The sequence below is a fragment of the Halichoerus grypus genome, chromosome 6 (assembly GCF_964656455.1).
Source record: "Halichoerus grypus chromosome 6, mHalGry1.hap1.1, whole genome shotgun sequence".
NCBI lineage: Eukaryota > Metazoa > Chordata > Mammalia > Carnivora > Phocidae > Halichoerus > Halichoerus grypus.
Genome location: NC_135717.1, coordinates 99,673,203 through 99,701,130, shown reverse-complemented (window position 1 = coordinate 99,701,130; position 27,928 = coordinate 99,673,203). Strand labels below are relative to the sequence as shown.

At 40.9% G+C, this 27,928-nt stretch overlaps 1 protein-coding gene across 4 annotated transcripts in view; it reads right to left on the bottom strand.

Moving 5' to 3' along the window:
• SSPN (sarcospan) overlaps window positions 1-27,928 on the bottom strand; it is a 256,373-nt gene that overhangs the window by 122,939 nt on the left and 105,506 nt on the right. For 3 of the 4 annotated variants that reach the window (XM_036080191.2, XM_078075796.1, XM_036080187.2), the window contains one exon: window positions 20,675-24,933. In XM_036080191.2, coding sequence (XP_035936084.1) covers window positions 24,568-24,933 — 366 coding nt within the window. In that variant the 3' untranslated portion in view covers window positions 20,675-24,567. Of the gene's footprint in view, window positions 1-20,674; window positions 24,934-27,928 lie in introns of those variants that run through there. The other variant, XM_078075795.1, reaches the window with a different exon arrangement.

Sequence of the window (27,928 nt, the reverse complement as noted above, 5' to 3'; positions counted from 1 at the left end):
TTACTGCCATGGGACAGTTCTCTTTATTTACCATCTCTTATTCTCCTCCTCCAGCTTTCTCTTGAACCCACTGCATTCAAACTTCCATTTCTACCACTTAATGAAACAGCTCTTTTCAAAGTAACCAATAAATAAATTCTCAGTTCTCTCTTACTTGACCCATCTGTAGCATTTAACCCAGTTGCTTGGTCCCTCCTCCTTCCAACACTTCATTCTCTTGGCTTCCAGGATGCTGAGCTCGTTGGTCATTCTCCTGTTTTCTTTGATAGTTCGTCTTTGTGTCCTGATACTTAAATGCTGGGTGGCCCCCAGCCTAGTCCTTGGTCCAATAGCTATACTCACTTAGAGATCTCCTCCAATTTCATGGTTTTAAACTATCTTTACACAGATGTCCACTCTCCTTAACTCCACACTTGTATGACCAACCACCTGCTTGACACCACACAGTTGTTTCAGTCCTGTCAACCTTAACCTATCAACTTGAACCTGCTCTTCACACGGTCTTCCCTCTCTCAGTAAATGAGAGCTCCATCCTTCCAGCTTCTCAGAGCAAAAACCTTGAAGTCCAGAAGAGAGAACAAAATAGTAGTTATCTCATAGGGCTATTGCAAAGAGTAAATGAGTCAATATTTGTCAAGATCTTGGAACAGTCCCTGGCATATAATTAGTACTACATAAACTTTTGTTAAATGAGTAAAATTAATATTCATCTTTGGTTCTTCTCATTCTCTTACACCTTGTTATCTCATCATCAGCTAATCTTGTTGGCTCTTCCTTAGAAATATATACAAAATACAGTCACTTCTCATCTCCTCCATTGCTAACCCTTATCTAAGCCATCATTACCTCTTGCCTGATTATTATAATAGCATCCTAACTGGTCTCCCAGCTCTATCTCTGCCCTACTATAATCAATCTCAACACAGCAGCTAAAGTAATCTTTTTACAACAGAAGTCAGATTGTGTCACCTCTTTGCTCAAGATCCTTCAGAAGCTTCTATTTCACTCAGAATAAAATCAAAAGTCCTTAAAATGCCCTGCAAGTTCCTTCATGCTCTACAAGCCAGATCACGTCTACTTCTCCAAGCTTATCTCTACCACATACCCCCATCCACGCTGTGCTACACCCACACACTTGCCCTTCTTGCTCTTAAATATACCAAGAATGCTCCTGCTTATAATCATTTGTATATTATGTTTTATCTCTGCCTTCATTGCTTTCTCCCAAGTTAGCTGCGTGATTTCCTCTTTCATTTCCTTCAGATGTACTAAATGTCATCTTGTTAGAAAAGCATTGGCCATCCATTCCACATACAAGGGTAACTGCCTTCTTCACCATTCCCCCATCCCCCTTTCTTGCTTTTCAGGGCTTTGCAAAGTCCTTACATACTCAACATCAGCAACTATTTGTTCGTTCACTTTCTTCCTCAACTATAATGTAGGTGCCATGAGGGCAGGAACTTTGTTATATATCCTACTGTACTTCCAATGACTAGAAGAGTGTTTGACACAGAGCAGACACTCAGTAAATGTTTGTTGAAGAATTAATGAGTGAAGCCCTAAATTAGCCCAAGGAACCCACATTTTGGAAAAATTCTGACACATGAGATCCTTCATATTCAACTTTCGCTGAGGAAAAGAAAAAGATTAATTCTATGAATGTGAGTTAAAGTTGTCCAATTACATCTGGTAAAGGGCCTCTGGCTTGTGACTACTCAAGTGAGAAATGGCTTGTTTATGTGATGCGTCTCCCTCTTTCAAATCACCCTGACATCTGTCCTTGTAGGAACAAAGCTACAAGTGCCCAAAGTACCACCTAGTGGGTGAAGGGCACAGCATGAGCAAAGACACAGACATGAAAAAGTGGGTCTAAAAGCTGCTTTGATGGAAACAGAGTAGATAAAAGAGAATAAATTGTGACAAGAACATCCGGCAACTTGAATGCCAGGCTATAGATTATACAGTCCATGGAACATGGTTAATATTTTAAAGCTCACTTGAATAAATTACTAAAAATTGATTGAGTAATCTTGATGAGTTGTGTTCTAAAGAGAACATAATAAAGATACTCTTCTTGCCTATAGTGACTTCTATTGAAAGAATTAAACACCTTAGACATTTTCAATTTTCTATAATAGCTATATTGAGGTATAATTTATATATAATAAAATTTACCTCCTGTTGGGGCACCTGGCTGGTTCAGTCAGAGGAGTGTGCAGCTCTTGATCTCAGGGTCATGAGTTTGAGCCCCATGTTGGGTATAGAGACTACTTAAATAAATAAATAAGCTTTAAAACAAATTTACCCATTGTAAATTTATTAACCTCCAATTAAATGATGGTAGTAAATTTAGAGACGTAAGCAACCATCACATCCACAGATTGAAGAAGTTCTCTTTGTTCTTAGTTTGTTGAGAGTTTTTAATCATGAATGGATATTATGTTTTGTCAAATGCTTTTTCTGTATCTGTTGAGATGATCAAGAGCTGTTTGTCCTTTATATTTTAGGTTTATCTTCAGGTCTTAAACCAACTTTGCATTCTTGGATAAATCCTACTTTATCTTAACTTTATATATTGCTGGATTCAATTTGCTAAAATAGTGTTAATGATCATTGCATTTGTGTTCATGAAGGTTATTATTGGTCTGTAATTTTCTTTTGATGTCTTTGTTTGACTTTGGTATCAGGGTGATACTAGTAATACTCATAAAATGAACTGGGGAGTATTCCCTCCTCTACTTTCTATAAGATTTTGTGAAGGACTGCTACTATTTCTGTACATTTTAGCAAAATTCACCAGTAAATTCTCTGGGCCTAGGCTTGTCTGTGTAGGAAGATTTTTAATTACTAATATCATTTCTTTATTTGTTATAGATCTATTCCAATTTTCTATTTCTTCCTGAGTCAATTTTGGTAATTTGTTACTTTCTAGGAATTTATCTCATCTAAGTTGTCTAAGTTACTGTTGTACAGTTATTCATAATATTCCCTTATAATCCTTCTTAGTTTCTGGAGGGTTAGTAGTCATATCCTCCATTTCATTCCTGATTCCATTCCTGATTCTTCTTTCTTTTTATCCTGGTCAGTCTACATAAAGGTTTGTGAATTTTCTTGATCATTAAAAAAAAATTGGTTCCATTGATTTTATTGTTCTTGTGTTTTTTATTTCATGGACTTCCGCTCTAATATTTATTATTTACATTTGTCTATTTATTTACTTTTCTTTTCCTAATATCTTAAAGTGAAAGCTTAGGTTATTGACTTAAGAAGCCTTTCTTGTTTTTTAATACAGGTATTTAAAATTAAATTTCCCTCTAAGCACTACTTTAGCTACATCTCTTAAATTTTGGTATGTTATGCTTTAGTTTCATTCAGTTAAAATATTTTCTAATTCTCATTGTGATTTCTTCTTTGAACAGTGGATTATTTAGAATTGTATTTTTACATTTCCCAATACTTGGGAATTTTCCAGATTTCTTTCTGTCATTGATTTCTAGTTCTGTTGTGATTGGAAAGCATACTTTGTAAGGCCTTAATCCTTTCAAATGTATTGAGACTTGTTTTAGGTCCCAGCATATGGATGATCCTGGTCTAACCACATGTGCTTGAAAGAAGGTACGTTCTGTGTTTTTTGGGTAGAATGTCTCCATATGTCAGTTAGGTTGAGTTGGTTGATAGTGTTGTCAAGTCTTCTATATTCTTTCTTATCTTTTGTCTCATATTTCTATCAATTATTGAGAATGAGGTATTGAAATCTCAAACCATAATTGTTGAGTTTTTCAATTTTATTAGAGTTTATTTCATGCAACTCGAGACTCTATTGTTAGGTGCATTTACAAGTATTGTATCATCCTGATGAAGTGACATAGAAGTCTCACCATTTTCCATTTTTAAGATTATATTATGCTGACTCTGAGCTGTTGCCTCAATTTCCTTACAAGTCAAATAGAGTTAATAATACCTATCAGATTGTTGTAACAATTAAGAAGTGCAATGGAGAATCTCTAGCACCTTGTTAGGCATATAGCAGGAACTCAATGAATATTAAGCCCCTTTTCATTTTCCCTTCTCTTCATGTTATGGGAATGGGTACAGAGTTGGCTTTGAAAACAATTCTAAAAAGAGCAACTGCTAGTATTACTTTTGTTTCTAGTAAATATTGTTATACTCAATAGGAAAGTGGAACAAAGGTCATTAGGCAAGCTGATCGCTGGGAGCATGGCTTTATTTTTCATCACTACAAGCTGCTGGAGAGTAAATAGTATACTACTTTATTGGTTTCTGTACAGTTTTTGTACACTGTATCTCTCAATAAATATGAAATCAATCTACCAAACTTTCTTGGGCAACTCATAAGTTATCTCAGTCTTGCTAGAGGTATCTCTCTTTAGGTGGTAAAACTAGAAGAACAAAGTGGGGAAGTGTTTACCATATAAATTAAGAAAATTGGAAATTACAATTAAATACCAATTATCCTTACAGAGGAAGGAAGTGTTTCTGAAGGAGGAGAAGTAGAAGGGGAAAGGAGAGTGAGGGCTTTTGGATGCTGGCAATGCATTTTTAAAAAAATCTGTGTTTGTTATCTGTGCAACACTTTTCTGTTAACGATTAAACAGGACCTTTACATTTTAGGTGCTTTTTATTACGTGTTTTATATTCCAGAATTTAAAATTAAAAATAAATAATTTTCTTCAAATGAGTTAAGTGCTAAGGGGGTGATTAGCTGCAGTTCTTGACTAGTAATGATTATAGTTCCCACTTAGTAAGAGCTTACCATGTAACGGGTATCACACATGGAGCTTTACACTCATTATGTCATTTAATCTGCCGTGTACAGAATTATCAGCCATGTACTATTACCATCATTCCAAAGATGAGGACACTGGGGATCTGAAAAGTTCATCATTTGTCTAAACTCCCACAAAGAGGAAGTGGTATAGGTAGAATTAGGTCTCAGGAGTGTCTGATTTCAAAGCTGGCCCTCTGCCTTCTGGGACTACTACCAATTTGTGATTATCATACTGACAGAATTTTCCAGGAAAACGCACTTTACGTACTATTTTTGGTTATTTTTACTGACAAATAGAAAAAAAAGTGTTCAAGTATTTACCATAAAAACCCAGGTTGACTGCTATTTCACAGCTTTAAGAAGTAGTCCAGATTGGAGCTGAGAAATACCCCTGAAGAGAAGAGAGATTTTTAGCAATTTTTTGACTTATTAAAATACCTCGTTTTGAGGTATTATGAACAAAATTTTTTATCAAGAAGACAAAATAAATAATAAAATTATTGTCCAATACAAAGTGAACAAAATATGACAAATTTTTGAGAAACTGATGACATATATATATAAGAAAAAACAGTATCCATTTAACCTTAATGCTAGGAACATTCTCCTTCAAATAGTCCAAAAGTTATGACACTGGACCTGCAGATAAGCATACTTCATCCTAACACACAATTTGGCACTGCTGTGAAAAATACTTAGTCCTATTTATGTAAATGTAATTTATTGGCTTTCAATTTTTAGAACAAATATATTCAAATCACAAAAATGTAAACATAGTAATAAAAATAGCAATACTTACTGAACACTAATGATGATGATGATGATGATGATGATGATATGCTAGTCACTCTTGTAAGCACTTGACATGCATTCACTGACTTATTTTTCACAATAATACTATAATGTAGGATGTACTTTTCTGTCTTGATAATACAGATAAGGAAACAGCTACAGAAAGATTACTTTGCTTACCCAAATTTAATATGCTTATGTTGAGGTGCCTGGGTGGCTCAGTTGGTTAAGCATCCTACTCTTGGCTTCAGCTCAGGTCATGATCTCAGGGTCCTGGGATCAAGCCCTGCATTGGGCTCTGAGCTCAGTGGGGAGTCTGCTTGAGATTCTCTCCCTCTGACCCTCCCCCCAATTGCTCTCTCTCATGCTCACTCTTTTTCTGTCTCTCTAAAATAAATAAATCTTTTTAAAAATATATGCCTATGTTAAGTAGAACTAGGTTCAAATGTAGCCAATCTGCTACAGATCCTCTTCTCATGCTACAACACTATTATTGTTATAGAACAGAATAGAAACATTATCAACCTTGAAAATGTGCAAGTAAATGCATGGTTGATGGAAACTGGGATTCAGGAAACAGAGAAGTGGTATTGAGGAAATCGTAAGGGTGATTATATACTCATCTTGCTTGGTTAGTGTATTAGTTTTCCACTACTCTATTACCACAGAGTTAGCAACTGAAAACAATACCCATTTATTACCTCATACTTTTTGTAGGTCAGAAGTCTTGGCATAGATTAGCCAGGTTTTCTGCCCAGAGTCTCAACAGGCTGATATCAAGGAGTCAGTCTGTGATCTGATTTTAGGCTGGGGTCCTCTGCCTCCTCACAGTTATTTTTATTTCCTTTAAGATGTCCGTGAGTATTAATTCAGACTAGCTTTTTGTGTTAGTTTCTATGGCTGCAGTAAAAAATTACCAGAAGCAGGGTGGCTTAAAACAACAGAGATTTAATCTCTCAAAGTTCGGGAGTCTGGAAGTCTGAAATCTCTTTCACCACACGAAAACCAAGGTGTCAGCAGGACCGCATTCCTCCCGAGGCTCTAGGGAAGAACCTCTTCCTTGCCTCTTCCAGCTCTCCTGGCTGTTGGCATTCACTGGTTTGTGGCCCCACCATACCGTTCTCTGCCTCAGTGGTCACATTGCTTTCTTGTCTTCTGTGTCAAGTGCCTCTCTGCCTCTTTCTTATGAGGATGTATGTGATTACATTAGGGTCCACCCAGATAATCCAGGATAATCTCCCCATCTCAAAATTCTTAATTTATTCACATCTGCAAAGTCAACCCCCCCTTCTTTCTTGCCATATAAAGTAACATTCATGGGGTCCACGGATATCTTTGGGGGTCAATATTCAGTCTCCCATACTTTCATTCTTTAGATGTATAATCATTGAGCTAACTTTCCAATGTTTATTCAAAAGAAGGAACTATCTCTGAGGTAAAAATAAAATGTTCAGATCTAATTTATTTAGGGCTCTGGAATCACAGTGAAAGTAAAATATAGGATGGCAGAAAGCACCCACATTTTTCAGAGCTAGGTAGTTCGCTTAATTATAGTAGCTTCTCCTACGATTCTATGTATACTCTCCCTACCTTATTTAGTATTTGACCTCTGGTTTTTTACTCTTTTAAAATATTTTGTCTTCCATTATGTCTTTAAGTTGACAGGGGATAAATATGATGAACTGAATAAAAACATATCTACAAGTAACATGTTTTCATTTATTCTTTGTTAATAGCTACTCTGCTCAAGTCCATCAGTTTTCTTCAGACATTAACTTGGTTTAAAAAAAAGGTATTTGTTTGACTTTTGTACATATTTTGTGGGTATGCAGTCTCTGTTTACTTGTAGTCTGAAGAATGCCTCTAATCACTAGGTGTTTAAAACTCCATCCTTTTACAAAAATAATATTATGTCATTTTAGCCATGTTACACATAATCACAGAATTCATAATAAAAATCACGTCCCCTTTCTCTCATATTTATCTTGCCCTTTCTTAAAATTTTTGAAACAAAAAGAAGAAAGAGAGAAAGTAAGCCACACAGAAAAGGAATATTTGAAGGAGTTTCATAGGTCAACTCCCCAAAACATTTATTTGTCCAAGCTCTTTCATTGACTGGATCTTCCAGGGTGGTGCCAATGTCCTGGAACAAAGAGAGACCACTGTGGTTAAACAAGTGGCTAAAACTGAAGGTTCTCGTCTGGATCTCAGAGGGAGACTTGGTACTCTGTGCAAATATGGATAAACCTCGCCACTTGTAAATTACTGGTTATTGGTTTCTTAAACCAAGTTGTGCCTTGTCTTAATGGATGTGTAAGTTCTGGGGACTCAGTGAGAAAGATACTGTTTTCTCTTTCCTGTGTCAATTCAAAATATCTTAAGATAATGTTCTTTCCTAGTCAATTCAAAATATCTTAAGAGTTGGTTGACTTTGAAAGATTAAAGTCCAACGTGACCTGTGTGTGGATGATGTTGTTCCATTTCAGGCATTAATTTTATAAAAGGGCTTCGAGAAAACACTTGCCTGATTTTCCAACCTAGCCCTTCCTTTTGCATTGCTGAGAAATTGTTCATCCTTCTAAATATCAAATCTGAAGTGACACTGAATTATAAAAACATAAAATATTTTCATAACCTTAACTCGGTTTCTACCCTAACCATGTGTCTTCCTTGTGTTTGTGCATATCTATGCATCTATCATAGGGGGGAATGGGAAGGAAGTTAAACATCATGTCACTTCACTGCTTACATACACTCTGGTGGCTTCCAAACCATTCCTGTGGCCTACAAGCCCCTCTGCGATCCGACCCCAGCCTACCTCCTCTTCCCTAGCTAGTAGCAGCCTGTTCCTCCAATATTGTGATCAAGCTCTTCTCTTTGTTCTCCTGATGGCCTAACTTTATCCCAGGGCATTAATCTTTGCTGTTGCTTCTGCCTGGAATGCTTTTTTTCCCCATTGCATGGCTCACTCCTTCTTATTACTGAGGTCCCAGATCACATGGTGTGTCCCAAAAGAGGACTTCCCTTATCATCCCAGTATTACCCTGCCCCTTCACTCTCTCCCATAAGACTGGTCTCCAGAATACTCACCACTATCTAAAATGTTCTACTTATGGGACGCCTGGGTGGCTCAGTTGGTTAAGCGTCTGCCTTCGGCTCAGGTCATGATCCTAGGGTCCTGGGATCGAGTCCCTCATCGGGCTCCCTGCTCCGCGGGGAGCCTGCTTCTCCCTCTGCCTCTGTCTCTCTCTCTCTCTGTCTCTCATGAATAAATAAATAAAATCTTTTAAAAAATAAAAATAAAATAAAATAAAATAAAATGTTCTACTTATTTGCTTGTGTTTTCATTATCTGTTTCTCCCACAGGAATGTAAGCTTTATTGGTCTCTATACATCTGGTTCCTGGAATGAGGACTATTACAAAGTAGGTATTCCACAAGCATGCACTGGAGAGCTGAATCTTACATCTCCTTCCCTTCTTGCTTTGTTTTTTATTTTGTGACCAAGAGGTACAGGTGTTCTGGAGAAGCTCAGAGCATTCAAAGTGTGGCTTCAGGTATAATAAAAGGTAGCTTAGAGCAGAAGACCAGGGAAGGGCTTGGAGTGCTAGGATCTTGAACACTCGGGGATTTGGTGGTGAATGTTAATACCTGCCCCTCCACCCACCACATTCCCATCCACCCACACCAATCTCAGCTGGCCTAGCACAGCCAAGAGACGTCTTTTTGGTCACCTCTTCCCCTGAAAGACATTTGCAAAATGGGGTACATAAATAATTTAATGACCCAGGTGCTATCGGCCATTTCCGACAAAAGTGTTCAGGACAGGGTGAATAAGCAAGCTGGAAAGATGGCACACGCATCTACAGCCGTGTAATATATGCCCTGCCCTGTTCCCGCCGGGAAAGGGGTTGCTTTGCTGAGTCACTCTGGTAAGGCCAGGCAGAGGAGACAGCTGCAGGGACAGCCTCCTTTCTGGAGCTGTTTTCCTTGCCTCAGAGGAGGAGAGCTGAAATGGAAACTTCTAGCTAAATAGGACTGGAAGGTGGGGAGCAGGGACAGCGGTGGTCCTGGCTTTCTGCCCTCAGCTAAATTACTTTTATTATTGCTCAATTCGAGTTAGGTTAAAAGCAGACAGATTGTCTTTTTCCTCTTTTTCCTCCTTCCAGTAGGTGTCCAAAAGTCTAAAAATTGATATAATTTAAAGTTAATGAAAAGAAAGTTCAGCAGCTGCATCAGATTTCATGCCATTCTTTCCCTCGCCTCAGTCTGGCCTCCCCCAGGCCCTGCAGCCTTCTGTTGTGTGGCCAAGGGCACGGCACGGAGCAGAGGAGCCCGTTCCGAGGCCGTGGCAGCCTTCTGTGGCTCACTCCACACTAGCTACTCACTGTGCAGAAGGCAAGTGGGAGTCCGGGCCTTTTCTCAAGTTGAGTAGGTGAAGAATATTTCTAATTGTTCTGGCGGCACGACCGATGCCGGTGCTCATTCCTGTTTTACCTACTGACTCCAAAGTCCTGTGTTTTGAGCTGTGAGTTGCATATTTGATTCCCCCCTCCAATGCAGTGGGGACGGGTAAGCTCTGATGGCTTTGCAAGGAGCTTGCACAACTTACTGGATTCTCCAGTCATCGGGGGTGTTGCGTGTTGTTGTTAGTGGTTGTACACAAGACATAGATTTAAAAATCGGAAGCAGTGGAAGGTTTTCCTGCAGCATGTCATTATGTGATACCTCCCAAGTGGTCCACTGCAACCCTACGAAAGGCAAAAGGATTGACAAAACACTGGAAAGATGTGGGGTTTGGTGGGACTGTCCTTCGCTGTTGCAGATCTGGAGCTACAATGAGAAAACTCAGTGCATACTAATTATAGAGAGGCTGATTAGATCAACCAGAGACCAGACTCTAATCTAGAAGTCTTAAGTCTACCGGAGAGCTCTCTAAGAAAGCACATTCTGGAAACTGTTCTCTATTTTGAATGTATACATTAATGGTTTAGCAAATTTATACATTAGGTATAAGAAAAAGGATTTTCCACTGTCACATCAAGCCATGACTGTGTTGTTTTCCTAAGTACCTGGTCAAACATAATAAAACAATTCCCTCTTCTTCCATCTTTGGCCCAGATTTTCAGATCAGCTGGGAAACAGGGTTGATAATAGGTAATGATAATGATAAGCATAGATTATGCCCTTAGAATGTTCCAGCACTCTTTCCAGCACATTATAAATATGAAGTCATGTAATTGTCACAACAACCCTGTGGTAGGTTGCTCTTATTACTCTCAGTTTATGAATGAAGGAACTTAGGTATAGAGTAGTTAAGGAATTTGTCCAAGACTCTAGAGCTAGTAAATGGCAGCAAAACCTAGACTGGGACCCCAGGCAATCTGACCGTTTCTAGAGTCTGTTTTCAACCAAGATAGACAGGAAGCTCCCTTGGGGATTCCAGTCACCTGTGTCATATAATCACCACCATATGCAGGCTCTCAAAGAAAGAGGCTGCTTTGGCCGTCCCCTCAGTATTCCTTATAGCTCCTTATAGCTACTTACACTTATAGCTACTCTTCTTCAAACTCTCGGATCACCACGAATCACCTTTTTCATTTCACTATTTCCATTCCTTCAGGGTCACTGAGGTTGAGAGAGGATGAGTAAGTTTTATTTTATTTTATTTTATTTTATTCTAAAAAAAAAAAGCATAGGAGAAATGTCCCAGAATACACTGGGAATATGAATGTGGAGTTTTTGCCCTGTCCCTGGCCTTGCCTAGCCTCCATAAGAATACTGAGCAGGGGTTTTCAACTTGTCGAAATAAGTGTATAATTGCAGATCGCAATCAAACAGTAAAATATTTTAATTCATATGGCAAAGAATAAAGAAAAACATCAGGAAGAAAAGTTTTGAGCCAAATGTGTACATTAAAATGGAAAAAAAAGAGAGAAATTGAGTCGCATGACCTTAAGCAAGTCACTTACCCTCATCTGGGCTTCAGTTTGTTCTTCTATAAAATGAGTGAATTGGACAAGGATTCCTTCCAGCTCTAATATAGATTTTAAGATAAGAAATAAATATTAAGGGAAAGATTTGGGAGTCAACTAAGAGATTTGTAAAACATTTTTTCCCTTTTTATATTTTCCTTATTACAGTAAAACAAATATAATGAATAACTCTTGACTGTAAATAACCAGATTCAAAATTTAAAACTTATGAGCAGAAAAACATTTCTCCCTTTTGCTTTATGTCAAGGGTCATGACTGCACTGGGAGAGAAATGCACAGATGTTGAGTGTGGATGGGAGTATAATCCGGGGATGGGAGAGAAATATTATCTCTAAAAACACATTTAAAAAGCTGATAATTTCATTTAAAAACCCACCTGAAGCCTAATTGCTCTTAGAAAAGAGTACAGGAACCTTCAGTAAATTCTAGACTTCCATACAACCCTGGGGCTTGTCTTGGAGTCACTCTGACCTTCCAACTCTTTTTCATCCAGAACTGCTTTTGTGTCATAGGAGGAAAGAATACAAAAAGCTGCAGGCAGATGTCCAAGGGCTCTTATGCTAATGTCTCTTTGGTCCCCTCCTGCTGGTGCTGGTGTTTCTTCCTCAGCATGAAAGAAAAGCAGAGGAAGAGAATAAACTTGGGGAAGATGGGGAGGTGGTTTGGGGTCAAGTGCGGTGTGGGCCGCGTCTCTTTTTTGACGTCAGAGTTCTACTACTGTCAAAGCAATGGGTGTGGCTTGGAGTGTCTGCTTGCGGTCAGATGAGATCCTATCACATTTCTCCTTAAGGCAAGAAAGTCACCTCTCCTCCAACAGGATAGTTTGCTCATGTCTGTATTTAATTTCTATTTTTAATTCACAGGCATGCTGTGAATCCAAATCTCGTCTATCTTAGCTCTTCAGAGTACCCAAGATGTCAATTTATAGACCTCTGCATTTAGGTCTAGACAGAGGAGGCTTGCATGTTGAGCCAGCCCCAGGGGCCCCTGGCGCGGACAATGCAGCCTGCTGGGGACAGCTTTGGACAAGTCTTCTGCAGGTTTTCTCTCTTGGATTCCAGGATGGACCTTGGCTATTTGGACATGGATCCGTAAAATTCAAGAACCCCAATTTGCTCTGAACCATTCTATTTTCACACAGAGGTCCCTACCAGGGTTTTACCAAAATCCTACCCCTACACGGAGCCTGAGTTCCTGGTGCTGGGCAGGGTTCAGCTGGGGGATGGTACGAAAAAAGGACTCTGCCAGGTAGTTTTGAAGTCATAGATATCTGGGCAAACACTTAATTCATAAACCTGCCAGTGTCTCCAAAGCAGGAAGGGTGGGTTTGCCCTTCCCAGTGTGCCTGGCCCACTACTCAAAGCCCTTTGTTACTTTTTTACTCCCTTAAGGGCTACATGAGGTATTTATTACAACCTGTAGTCCCCTGTATCTATGGGAGTAGGGAAGATGCCCACAGGATGGCTCTGGGCCCTAAAAATCTTACTCTGGCCCCCGCATGTCACTCCTCCAGGTCAGTGAGCCCCGGGGCTCCCAGATGCCAGGACTTTGAAGCCCTGCTCCAGTTGGCCCACTGAGTAGAGATCATGGCTGGGGAACAAATATAAGAGAATTATCTATATTGTACTTCCCATGCTTACAAGAGGCAGAGGGATTACTGTTCTGTACTTAGGCTCCAGAATATAGAGACTATTAATTTGTGTGTTTCTTCAAAGTGTTTTGCTCTAGAAATTTTAAAGGCTACCAGTTTTCCTGGTTTCCTAATGTGCTCCTGAATTTCAATTTGTTGACAGTTTATACTCAACAGTAAACACTTACATAGCATTAATCATAGGCACTGTTTCTAAATCTATTATAGATAATCATCCATTCATTCATTCACTCTTTACACATACACTATGATTATCCTTCAGACAAAGAAACTGAGGCAGGGAGGTACAGAGAGAGTTGGTGGTTTGCTCAAGGCCAAGTATGCCCAAGATTCAAGTGTGGTTCCAAAACCACACTCTTAATGGCCGTAATACATGGACTCTCAAACATACATTGACACTGAATTCAAAGGGTCCTTAAAATATCATTCCAAGGTTTCCCAAGCCCAGTTAAAGAGGATCATGGTTTTGCATATTATTTTCATGTATGTGCTTAAAATATGTAGTCTATGATGAAAGAATTTTTAAATTTAATTTGTATTTTTTTAAAATATTTTATTTATTTGACACAGAGAGAGAGAGGGAGACTGCAAGCACAAGCAGGGAGGAGGGGCAGAGGGAGAAGCAGGCTTCCCGCGGAGCAGGGAGCCCGATGTGGGGCTCGATCCCAAGACCCTGAGATCATGACTGAGCCAAAGGCAGACACTTAACCAACTGAGCCACCAGGCGCCCCTTAATTTGTATTTTTATTGCAAACTTGAAGTGATAATTTACTGATATTTCAATTCTACTTTCTAGGGTTGGCCTCTTAACTTCCCTATTTTTGATTCTGTCTCCAAAATTCCTAAGCCAGAAGTATTTTTAGACATAGAAGAGGCTGAGGGACATGTAAGAAAGGACAGCAACACAATTAGAAGTCTGTTGGTTTGGTAAATTCCCACAAATTCTAGTCGGAAGAATTGTTTTTCTTAAAGATTTTAGGTACGGTTTGAAAGAAACAATTCTAGGAAAAGAGTTGTGTACTATTTTATTAATAACCCTTAGATAAGATTATTTAATATTCTATAGAGATAGGGATCTCTTCCATACTTTACACATTCGTGGTTAGGAATTTTTCCCAATGTCTATTCTAAATCCTTCCTACATAGCAAGTTAGCATTTTTAAAAATTTATTATTATTATTACTATTTATTACCTTTTTTTTTTTTTTTAAGAGAGGGAGAGAGAGAATCTTAAGCAGGCTCCACACCCAGCACGGAGCCCAACACATTCTTGATCTCACCACCCTGAGATCATGACCTGCACCGAAATCAAGAGTCAGACCCCCTTAACAAACTGAGCCCCTGGGCGCCCCAGCACGTTAGCATTTAAAAGGAAAACGGATTTGTAATGACACTTCCATGAGCTCTCTTACACACTCAAACTGCCTTCTGAGCTGCTCTTGTAGTATAAAGAGTTCCCACCCATTTTTGAATGCAGATTGTATTCCAATAAAATGGCAACTACCCAATTTTTTCACTTGAGGTCGACTTGAACTCCACCTTGTCTCCTGGAAATGGGAAACCACCAAAGAAGATTTATTCTTACTCTTATTATTTCAAAGCTGGTACCGTTTCCAAATTACGTGCCTTACAATTCTGCCCTGTCGTGCAGGCAAGTAGCTTCTGCAAGAAGCTTGAGCTTCAGAGATCCTTGTGGAAATCACTCTTGGAAAGCCAGAAGGGAAGCGCCCTCGTACTCTCAGCTTTTTCCAACTCACTGAGTGGAACAGGACGAGACGCGAGCCACAAGTGCCACGGAACTCAGCGCGGCAACATTTCGCACATGCTCAGGGTGGCTGCTGCCGTCCAGAGATCCATGCGTGGGACTTGGTGGATCGGTCCGTGATACCGAGGTGTTGAGGGAAGTGGCAGGGGCAGCGGTGGCCAGAGGAGACAGCCCCTCAGCTTTTCCCTCCATGCTTCTTAGGTATTCTTTCCAAGGCAGTTGGAGATGGCTGCACTTCACCAAGCTCAGGGAGCCTTTCTGAGAGCTTTGTCGAAGGTCCCCATGTCACGGAGCAGGGAAAGAAATGTGCCTCCACCTGAAACTAATCATGTCGTTGGTCCCAGATGAGAAAACGTCTGCCGCAGAAAGAAAGAAGTAAGAGTCTTCAGGGATCCTTAAAGACTATGAGATCCACGGGGAAGAGAGCGGGCTGGAGGAGGCTGGCCCCCATCTCTCTCCAGCTCCTCTCCCCAGGGCTGCTCTGGCAGCAGAACCAGATGGAAACGTCACCTAACGCAGAGTGTTTTATTCATCCTGGTCTACACCCCTGCCTTAGACAGTGAAAACTCCTTGGCAACACCAGGCAGACAGAGCTTCTTTTCATTTTTAATTGAATCCTAAGAGGTGTATTTTTTTTTCTAGAGGTGCCAGCTTAAAGTAATTACTAGAATTCCCAACTGGGCTAATCAGAGATTCATAGAAAATAAGATGGAAGAGAAGACCTTACCCAATGGGTTTCTGTCATTCTGCTTAGAAGGCTCTTGCAGTCCAGGGCAGTGATCACCGTTCTTGGCACTGGGGACTCTCAGCAGGAGCTTCGAAATAAATCCCTGCCCCGCGAGGGAAGAGAAGCTAATTTCCCTGCCTGGGTATCTCTCCTCTGATGACCAGACACCTTCCATTTTCATCAGCTGTTTATCAAAATCAGATTAGTGAAAGAATCATCCAATCAGCATTGTGTATGCCTGTGTCAATCTTGAATTACAAATGACTCTCTCATGGGCTGCTCGAGCAAAGTACCATGACCTGTAGATAAACCAGGCTTTGTATTTCCTGCACCTTGTCCTGAACTTATGATTCCCCCAAAGACAACAGTCATTAAGTCTCGTTATTGATTATTGATCTGAGTAAGATAGGTGAGGCCAGCTCCATGGGGGCTGTGGCTATGTGGGTAAGAGAGTCTATCTTTGTGATAAGTCATAAGTCACTAATGGGTTATTTTGAGCTCTCCCAAGTGGAAGACAATGGAGCATTTAGTAGGTTGTGCAGTTACGTAAGACATCTCTTTCCAAACAAAGAGGAGGCAGGATACCCAGCCAAAGGCTTGAGCACAGGAGGCTGTGTGGTCTGGTGGTTCCAGGGAGAGATGTGGGGCCAGGCCTTCCTGGGTTCAGCTACCAGCCGAGACTCTGACTCAAGGGGAGCAGAGCCAAGTCTCTTGGCTTGAGGCGGATAGACTATAAAACCCAGGAGAGAGAAAACCGCAGGTCTGTGCTCAAGGACTCTGGGGGAAAAGCACATTTTGGAAATTAAAAAAAAAAAAGATCACCCTGTTAAGTTACAATTTGGGACTTTTTCAACATGAAATGAGCATTTTTCTTGCTTATTGCCTGACACGTCCTCTTCTGGGCAGCAGTGTGAAGCCAAGCCAGTCTCTGAGGGTGTTCTGTGTGGGATGAATAGAGAAGCCCGGGGGTCTGAGCAAAGTTAGTCAACCTTGGTGAGTTGTCACAAGTAATGCTCAGGGAGCCGGGCACTAGGGGCAGAGAGGTTCTGCATGAATTCTTCCCACCACCATCCCCCCCTACTTTTTTTTAAACTTATTTACTCATTCTGCCTTCCACAGTAAAATGCCCTCTGAAATCGTGGGAGGAAAAACCCCTTCCCTTAGACTTCTGGATGCTTCCCTTTAACCAGTTTGAGCCGAGATTTGCTCAGCTGTAACCAGCAGCTGGTTCAGCTGCAGACCCACACAGGTTCCCAAGCCGCAGCCGGAGCTGGGGCTACTGGGAAATGTTCTCCAAGTCTCACCAGCTCTGTGACCATGACTCTTCTGGTCAGACAGAGTAGGTGGCTACCTACATGACTGAGTTTGAAGGACTACTGGGCGGGTCCCCCCTCCCCCATCATGCCTCATTTTTCTGGACCTGAAAAGCTTTCTGATCTTTAGCAAAATCCTACTACAAGGAAAAGAATATTTATGGGGATCTCCCTATTTAAGGTTTTAACCCTGAGCATTTGAGTTAACAATACTTGAGTTGATTGTCATAGAAGTGGGACAGGGGATGGGAGAGGAGTAGAGTTTGCTGTGGGAGGAGGTGGGTGAGGGACAGCAGTCTCTTTGGAAGGGTAGAAAGAGCCCAGGAGAGGAGAGACATATAAATCCCAGACATGGAGGTGGTGTTCTTGGTCACTTTATCCAGAACTGTCGAAAGCAATTTTAAAATCTCTTGGTAGGTGAGGGTCACACCAGGATGGTTGCTCTTCCTCTAACTCAAGCTAGGCCAAATGGAATCCAGGTTTTCACTTGTGATTACCTCATCTGGACCCCAAATATGTTGATGATGTCATTCCTCCTGCATTTGCCTGAGTGCATATTCCCAGCCATTGGTTAAATAGCCATGTTCGGTGTCCCTGGGCCTAAGCTTCCGTATATTAAAATACAGTAAGCTCTCTCTCTTTTTAATTGTAATCTAGAAAAAAAAATAATAAAAACTTAAAAATCGACTCTGGTCCAAAAAGGTACCTGAGGGGTCATTGTTTATTTTGTAAGAATACATGAATTCTATCCTGAGTGAAAGAGTAATTAAAAATAATCCACTGAGGGGTGCCTGGGTGGTTCAGTCGGTTAAGCATCTGACTTGATTTTGGCTCAGGTCATGATCTCAGGGTTGAGGGATTAAGCCTGTGTCAGGCTCCATGCTCAGCAGGGAGTCTGCTTGAGATTCTCGCCCTCTGCCTTTGCCCCCCCCCCCACTCTTTGTCTCTCTCTAAAATAAATAAATAAATAAATCTTAAAAAATAATCCATTGAGGCTAGTGACAACTTTTTTTTTTTTAAGATTTTTTATTTATGTATTTGACAGAGAGAGACACAGCGAGAGAGAGAACACAAGCAGGGGGAGTGGGAGAGGGAGAAGCAGTCTCTCCACTGAGCAGGGAGCCCAATGTGGGTCTCAATCACGGGACCCCGGGATCATGACCTGAGCCAGAGGCAGACGTTTAATGACTGAGCCACCCAGGCGCCCCGAGGCTAGTGACAACTTTAATCACATAATTTTCAGACTCTATTTCTTCTGTCTCTGATAATTCACTGTGGCCAGCACACCACGTTCAGGCCTTCCCTGGGTCACCAATAGTCCCTAAAACACGTGCCTAGGAAGATGTAGGGAGACCCTTTGGGAGTGGCTTGCATGAGATGACAGGCATCTTCTCTGCTCAGAAGTGCCACGGCCCCTGTGGGCCTTGAGAGTCATCCTCGTGCTTCCCATAGTCATACCTGGTCAGGCGAAGACAACACAGTGTGCGCTGTTGAGTAAAGGGGGCTGGACAGAAAGTCAGAATCAGCAGAGCACCACACCCAGAGAAAGGTGTAGTCCTAAATCTCCAGGTTCAGAGACCCCGGAACCGCCCACGGACATCTCACTGTTCAGCTCCCTCATCGGGCATTAACCGAGCCACCTCCACAATTCCTGGCAGCAGCAGGTAGGGCCAGACCCCCTCTCCGAAGCCTCTGCCTCCTTCTCCAGCAGGCTTCCGCGTGGAAGGGGCAGGACCAGTACAGGTGCCACAGATGAATCTCCAGGCCTCTGCATCCCCCCTGCGCCAGCCAGAGAGCCTTGTTAAACAGTAAGACTTCATGTCTCAGCTGAAATCTGTGTATTTGGATTATGGCCTTACTATCTGCTTTTTCCCCAAGAATAACAGATGAGTATATGTCCCACATCCCTTTGATTAAAGGATCTTTCTGATGACCTTCCCAAACAAACAACAACAAAAAAAGACTTCCTCTAAGAACCCATGCTTTGGAAGGGATCCGTAAACATATATAACTATGTGCTGGAAAGAAATGAAAGAACGAGGTGTTGTGTCCAAGTTGGCATCCCCATACATTAGTTTCATTATTTTTTGCCTACAATCTGCATTTTAAAAGTAAAATAGCCAATATTGGTCCTGTACTTCATAAAGACTAACTTATAAAAGATGAATCTGTCAAATGAAAAAAAATAATTTATAACTATTATGAATTACAAAGAGAGATAGACTCCATCAAGGGAGGAAGTAGATTTCTGACTGTATGATTTTAATAACTTGCCACAAATTTAAAGATTCGTATGAATGTTCTCGTACCCAACCTGGAGAATGAAGCTCTAGGTGGTATTTACTGACTATGCTCAAAAATAGACCTTTTTATGATTCTTGAATGAGAATCAGTGACCCACAGAGTCAAGCATACCAAAGGTGGTTGATGGTTTGTTTTTAAATAAATGAGGGGTTGTACATGACAACCTAAAATACAGGGGACTGATAATGTACTCAATAAAGTTTCATTTTAAAATGTTGGGGTTAAGCACGCTTCTATCAAACTAAATTCGAAGTGACATGAAAATCAGGAGAAATGCCTCAGCTTCTACTTCTCCCTGAGAGAAGATTTGAGAAAAGATGGCCCCATTTGGGAAACACCCAGCTGTGTAAACCAACAAATAGGGATCCAGCCAGCACATAATTCTGTGCACTGTCTATCATCCGTAAGAGTTGGCGCTATCTTACTTTAAAAGCAGAATTTCTGTTGGCAGCCCCTTTGATAATGTTCCTGGCTTATAAAAAGGGAGTCAAAGAAGGGGATAGCAAAGCAGAGCTATGTTTCTAGTTGGATGTGGGGACAGGAGAGGCAGGACAGGCTATGCAGAACCCAGCTAAGGATGGAAGAAACCAAATGTTTCTTAAGCTCTCTCTGAACCAGTCACTTTGCTAAGTGCTATTTCATTTAACTTTCCCCATGGTACTGTGAGGCAGTTATGTTTTTCTCCACTCTGTAAATGAGGAAGCTAAACATGAAATGGTTTGTCAAAAGTCACACAGCCAGAAAATGGCTGTCAGATTTCCACCCCTAGGACCTGCAGCCCTAACACTAAGGATAGGAAATCCACCTCAGAGAGTGTATCCTAAGTCATGATTCCATTCTTCTTCCATTCTACAAGCTTTTCTAACTCGAATAAACAGAAAGGACCACTGCATTGTACGGTATCAACTATTTAAATTGCCTCAGAATTCATAAGAAGCAGTCCTTGCATTCAGATTTGAAATGGAATTGGGCCGTCTGTTTTTCTGTATAATTAAATGTAGGATATGATTGAACATGTGGCACTCAAACATGTATTCCTTTCTCTAGGCCAAGCTTTACTGACATTAATAGATATAAATTAAGAATCAGCATTCCAAGTACTTTCTACAAGATTTTTTTCAGCTCCGGCTCTCTCTGGCCCGGGGAGCATTTATAACCTTGACTTCCAGAGTGGGTGCCCTGTACCAAAATAGAGACAGTCACTGGAACAAAGGAGTCAAAATGAACATTAGTTCTCATCTATCCCCAAACTGGAACTTTGAAGCCAACACTCATCTGAGAGATTTTATGTATACCAGTTCATGTGTAGTGTACTTCAAAACACATCCAAACAAGGTGTTTTCAGAGATTATGAAAATTTTATTAACAAAGAAAATCTGCATATGTGCATCCCATTGAAAAACAACCACCTCAAACATGTAGAAAGCACTTTGTTTTCTATTCACTGTTTCATCAACACCAGAAAAATGCAATCGCAACACCAAAATGCAGACCAATATTTTTGAAGGAGATGATCATTCGAGATAATAAAGTACTAGAAAATCAGAGGAAAAGAATCAAGGTATCCATTTCACAGGCTGAAACACTGAGCCTGCAGCCAAACAAATGTTTCCACTGGGAGTCAATCTATTTGGCAGCAGCTCTTTTTAACACTGTCCTGAAGACCCAGTGTACATCCAGAAACATGACCGAGGTCTTAGAGTACAGTAAAAACCGACAGCCAGCACGACTGACAGAAGTTAATGACGACCTAGCAATAGCTCAGAGGCAGTCACTAGAAAACGGAAAGGTGGGCTTCATGACAGGCTAGGATTGGTTTTTCAGGACAACTTCGAAGTCTGTTCCTGATTAAATAACCGCCCCACCGTTGTCCTCCAGAACCTTCCTTGGATACCCTCTACCCCACCCTTTACTAAAAATCTATAAACATATTCCAGATACAGTGCATGCAAGGAGGGGAAGAACAAGAGTATTTAGAGATTCTGATGTCCCGGCTGTGAATAGAAAACACACATATAATGGGTCCTCCCTGTCAGAACCCCTCCAAAGAGATCAGATAGACGTTTAATTCAAAGAGGGGGGCAAAAGTCAGGCCTGTTACTTGACTACAGTTTCTAGGGCCTGGCGTAGCTATATTTTTAGGCTCGGCTCCAAGGAGCTGCCTCCACAAATTTGGACAGAGCGAGGGAGGCACAGATGGTGGTCACGTGAAGGCACAGACCGATCTAGTGGGCTCGGTGACAGTGTCTGTACGTTTAGGCTGCTGTATTCCTCCTATTTCAAGTACTGCCAAGTCCCGGCAGTTTCCCCTCTTTCCAAAGTCTTGATTCATTTCATTCTCCTGAAGGAGGTGGAAGAGGAGGAGGATTGCACAAATCTTACTGTTTTATGGTTTAGAAGAGACAGTCACCATCTTGGCTCCTTGTCAGTTTTTAAATGTAACATTTTGCTAAGTGTAAAGCTGTGTATCTGTTCCTTTTCTGTTGCCATTATTGTAACTTCAATATTTGCAAAACACAACCTCAAAATACTTTAAATCCAGGGCAAAGCAGTTTGTTATTCATGCAACACATTTCTTACATGTATCAATACTCAGTGAGTTCACAGCACAGGACTCCTCTCTTGGTTTCTTTCCTGTTTTATTTGTTCCTTCTTTTACTTATGATTATTTTTTTTCCTTCGGAGATTTAATAATGATTTAATTACACAATAGCAAAATCCCCAATTTATATATATGTATGTATGTTTGTATATATATATATGTATGTATATATATACATATATATATACTGATTATTATCAAAGTTATGTCAGTCCTGCCTGGTGGCACTGTTTAGAAAAAGAAAGCACATAAGGTAAAGTTATTCTACCCTTTGAAATTCCTTGTGAATCATTTGTAAAGCATCGAGCACCTTGGTGTTGTATAGAATTTTAATTTTTCTAATATAAAACCTGTAGTGTTTGCTATAAAAAGTTGTTGAAGGAAGTCAGGGTGTGCTTCCAGTGGTGCCTGATTCATAGCAATTAGCATTCAATCACGAGTTTCTCACTCTTTACAGAACAGCTACAATGTTTCAGATTCGCAGCCATTTTCTTCTTTACGTAGGAAACTGTCCAAATCAGAATGGACTCAGTTATTGGTTTTTTTTTTTTTTTTAACAGTGCACAGAGTATTTTTCAGGTCGTCATCAGGATGCTTGGTGTTCTCTCGCTATAGTTTTTGTGTGTGATCAAACCTCTGCCCCCAGGGTTTTATCCACTAAGCCCTCCAATGTGAATTCTTGGCCTGAGCTCATGTGCAGGAAGGCCGTTTTTAAAGCGAGTCAATACATAAAAAAGGTTTTCACATCTGTTAATCAGGTGTTTTATCTGGGGAACATAAAAGCTATTTACAATCCTCCAACTTACCGACTTAATGCTTTTCTTTTTACTTGGGTATTTATATTGTGTAGAAACTGACACCACTGTCGCAATCAATGGGATTGTTCGACTATCTTCTAAGGCAAACAAGAAAATGCTTTTCTTTTAGGTTTGAAATTCATGACTAGTGGAGTCTATCAATAGGCAATGTGGAGAGGCAAATTCATCTCCATTATTATCTTGAATCTCTGATTTCAATAGAGCATGCTAGTAGAGAAAGATCTTGATAACATTTATGCTGCATGAATTTGCATTCTGAGCTCCGTCCTTAAGACATGGATATTGTTCAGAACTTGATAATAAGAGAGAGAAGACTCCCATCATAGGGTACTTGTGCTTTTTTTCAAAGTTGCGGTAACTTAAAAACAAAACAAAATAAAAACTACTTTCCAAGTCAGCGGGCAGATGCTCAAATCAGGACTTCAAAACAGGAGTTGAAGTCTCTGGGTGGACTGTGCATAGAAGTCAATAATAGGATAACGTATCAGATACACTTTTATGAATGGAACGCATTGGCATTCCCAATCTTCCTCAAAAGTACTTAGCTGCCAAGAGAGATACTTCACAGCATATCACAAATGTGCTATTTGTACAAACATTGCCCATTACAAATGCTCTTGTTTTTGTTTAAATGAGTATTTTTAACCTGAGCTATTAATAAAAAAATTTCCTCTTCTCCCTTGTAAAGCTTGGCTTTCAGAAGAAAGAATCTTTAAGCCTCCTCTCTTGTGAGAGTAATTTCTCTGATGGTGCTATGTAAGAACAGCCAGGGCTCATTAAGTAGGCTTCGGAGCATAATTATAATTAACAATTAGGTAGAAATTAGTTTTAATGATTTGTTTTAGATGATAGAATAGAAGCATAATGTAATTATTTTTGAGCCTTCTACATCATTAAGAATACAACTACCACCAACTTTCAATTATTGAGAAGCAGACAATCATCCAAAGCATTTAGTTAGGGATCCACTTGCAGAGCCAAACTAAGGGGGCTGAGGGGAAAAGGGCCTTGGCCCCAGCCCAGGTGTTTATAATTATTCAGCCTTTGCAAAGTCTCTTCCTTTTCTACTCCGCTCCTTCAAGCTGTTTCATGCCTTGGAGACATCTCTACCAGGGAAAATAGAGAGACTCAACCTGGCTGTTCAGCTCTTCCCCACCCCCTGCCTTTCTCCAAGACTTAGTGGAGATAAGGGGGGGGGTGTGGGTGGAAAGTTCTGGAAAAATGGCACAATTTAGCAAGTGGGCCTGAAATGCCAATTCACGCTATAAACTGAACTCACAGGAAAGAAGATTGTACAAATGATGAATAAAACGAAGACAGGTTTCCCCCACTTTCCGAAAGTTTGCTTTGTGCCACTTTGCTTTACAAAATAGCCACGTGAGTACCAGTTTTCGCTAACCGAAAGAAATCGGAAGAATTTTCACTTCTACAAAACAACTTCTTCGCTTTACACCATTTCGGTTTATGAAAGTTTGCATGGGTGGGAATGCTCTACTTTCAGAAAGCGGGGGAAATCTATACAAGGAGGAAATTCCAGGCGGCAAGGATAGACGCATGCCTTTCTTTCCCTGTTCCATGTTCCTTTAACGTCCCAAAGTCAATTTGGATCTGATTTTCCCTGTAAAAGGTTTTTAAAAATACTATAGAAACCTGAAGAGATGCTTTTATTTACAAAAATATTCCTTTAGAACAGTAACTATTAGTTATTACTGTCAAAAGTTTCTCTCTCTCTTCCTCTCTTCCTCCTCTTTCTCTTTTTTGACCTCAGCTAGTCAGTGGGCTGATTCCTCTCCCACCTTCGAGCAAGAACGCTAGACCTTTTGCTGCTGGCCTTCGGAAGCCGTGAGGGAGCACATTCTGACACCGACGTAAAAAACCTGGTACCTGTGTTTCCACATCACAAAGCAGGCCAGCAAGCACACAAGGCCGCAGAGCGAGTTAAGAATCATCTGGATGAGTAAGAACAGTTTGAACGTGCCCGTGATGCTGGTACAGTCGGTCACATCCCTGTACACAAAGGTCCGGCTGAGGGGCTCCTCGGAGGGCAGCTTGCAGTGGCAGGCGTTGAGAGCCGACCCGCAGGAAAACTGGGTGAGCTGCGAATAGTGGTGGGCGGCAAAGGCCACCGCCAGCACGCAGACCATCAAGCCCCCAGCACTCAGCAGGAAATACAAGAGCTGCGGGAAAGCAGAAGAGAACCTTGCCAGTTACAAAGAACATTGGATGACTAGCTAATTCATCGAAGCTGTCCTTTCTCTTCTCTCATCAGGAAGGTCCCGAGGGAGGGGCTCTTCTTGCCTCAGAAACGGAGTCCCCAAGACAGAGGAATGGTTCCATGTTGATTGGATAGTGAGCAGTCCTTACGCCCTGATCCTGTGTTTATTTGCCATACAGATGTCGGGTGCTTTTCATACATTGAGCCAACAATGTTAGCTTGATTGTGGGATGTTTGTGGATGTGGATACCAGTTTAAGTGACTCCCAAGCATGAGAACCATCCCTGAAAGGCAGGCTGTGACTGTTTTTGACCTCAGAAACTGCTCATCTGAAGACTGCAGAGACTGGGAAGTAAAGAACACGTTTCTGCAATGTAAACACTGTGTTGGCCAGAGTTGGCAGTGATTGATCAACTGGGTTAATAAAAATGACAGTGTTCAATATAGTGACTGCCAACCTGTGTCCAGGAATGCCAGGATCCACAGTCAGAGGTTGCTGGGAAAAAAAATTATGGTTCCAGAAGATAGACAACTGGATGTCAGCTTCATCACCTACAAGTCCCAACCCAAGTCTACCTATAACCATGTAGTTCCAAGCATAAAAATAAACCCTAAATGGCCCTTCAGCGGCCAAGAGATTCTGAACACTGTTGGCCTACGTGATAGCCTTGTGATGGAAAAGTCAGGTTCAAGATCTAAACTCTGCTGCTGAAGAACCATGGAATCCCTGAACAGGACATTTAGCTCACACCTGAAATGCGTTGATCAAAAATTGTGAGTGCTTGTTGACGCAGTCACAACATAAAGCATTTTATAGAACAAGACATGTTCCTGGGATTGCACTGACCTCCTGGAAACATTTCTCTTCATGGTCCCACCTGCTCAGGGTCTAGATAAGGAACAGAGTCCCTAGCTGTTGGAACTAGTGTACTGAACCCAGTTCTTTGTGTGAGATTTGCATACCACCGTCAAAAGTTTCTTGTAGAGCAGTTCTGGTGAATGTGAACTCTTCAAAGTAAGAGTAGTCCTACTCATGTCCAGGTTCAGATTAAAGTAGCTCTAAAAAGATTATGCACTCCCTCCACTTCCAACGATCTGTCATTTAAAATAAAAACACATATCTAAGATTATAAAACATGGGTACAAAAGTCCTCCAAATGAGTGATTCTCCACACAGTGACAATTTCAAGTGCTTTCAAGTCTTAAATATAGAATACTTAAAAAGGTGTTTTTTTTCTTTCTTGTGTGTGTGCATGTGTGCTGGTGCCCTAATCATGTGTCTAGTTTGCCTGAAGCTTGACTGAGGGCACAGGAGGAAGGTGGAACTCACTGGCGAAACCATCTTGTCTTAGCATGTCTGCACAACCAGGAGTGCCTAGCTTCTCTGGATCGTCCCATCAAAGACATCATAAACACACACACTATTCTTCCTCTTCAAATCACTTGAAGAATTGTCAATTGGAACCCACCTGTTTAATCTGCAAAACAGTTTATTGCAATGTCTTCTATCTCAGGGACACAACAAGGAGAACTTCTATTTAACACATTTAGTCTCCCTTGGAGGAAGGGAAGCAGATAAATCCAAATGGGCACCGTTAAAAATTTAAAAAGGAAAGATTCAATGTGTTATATTGAATATATCCCCTCCCTAAATTTTCAGTGGCCGTATTTTCTGCAAACACTATAGTGCTCAGGCTAAAGAGTATGAGTTTATTTTTGTGGGAACATTGGGGCAGAACATTTGAAATATTCTGGGTGGTTCTGAAATCTTTGGGCCTGACGATCGACTTCAAACTCCTGACACTAAGAGCCAGGTTAAAGTGTGCCCATCAGAGCTGTGTTTCCAGTGCAGGCAGCATGGAACTGGGAACTATTTGCTTTGGGGATGTGGATACATTGGTGCCTTTACCAGCAGGGAAGGCCCAAATTAAAGGGATAATTTCCCACCCGAGAGTCATCTGCTTAGTAGAATGCCCCCAATTGGAGTTTTGTCTGCACATTTTATTGCCATCAATGGATGGAACTGAGGAGGTCTTGCAATAACACTCCTACCTCCAACACACACATACATCCTTAGCAGATTTCTTTAACATTCATTGGGACAATATCTTGAAGCAATGAAAATAATCCCTCATTCTCAGTCTGCAAATAACTCGAATGGTTGCAAAAAATATTATTCTCTCATAATCACAGAAATCCATTTGCTGAAATGAGAATTTTGCCTATTTTTAAAAGATCACCTTTTGGCTTAGATATGAACAGATTTGCCTGAGACATTTAACAAGTGTACAGCAGATTGATGGTTAGGGGCATAAACTGGGGAGCCAGACTGTCCGCAGTGGAATCCTGATTCTTCCCTTCTTAGCTACGGACCTAGGGCAAACTAATCAATCCCGTGTGTACCTGTATTTCTTCGCCTTTAAGCTTGGAATGATGATCATAATAGCGCCTATGGTCATAGGATTATTATAAGCATCAAAAGAGTTGATATCGGTAAAGGGCTTAGAGCTGTGTCTAGTACATAGTAGCACTACTTAAGTATTTGTGAAATCAATAAGCAAATTACTAGAGATGGAAAGAGCTGCCAATTCTCAAGACTCTTAGGATATCAACTCTACTGGCTTTGTCTTATTCTCTGTCACATGGGAGTAACAGCACATACTTGGCTTGTAGAAAGGATGTAAACATTTACACAAACACTGGGCTTGCTCAATCTTAATTGAGCATCTTAAAGATGCTAGAAGCCAGCGAGCGCACAAACAAAAGCCGTGCCCCTCTGCCCCTTTGAATATGAATGCATTTTCATGGGGGCGTATCTCACACACTGTGATTCTGCATCTCCCACCCCGTGAAAACATCAGGCCGAGTAAACGGGTGTGAGCCACAGAATCAAATTTCTTATCCATTTTAAGACATAAATACATATTCGATCCCCGCTCCCCCCCAAGCCTGTGGGC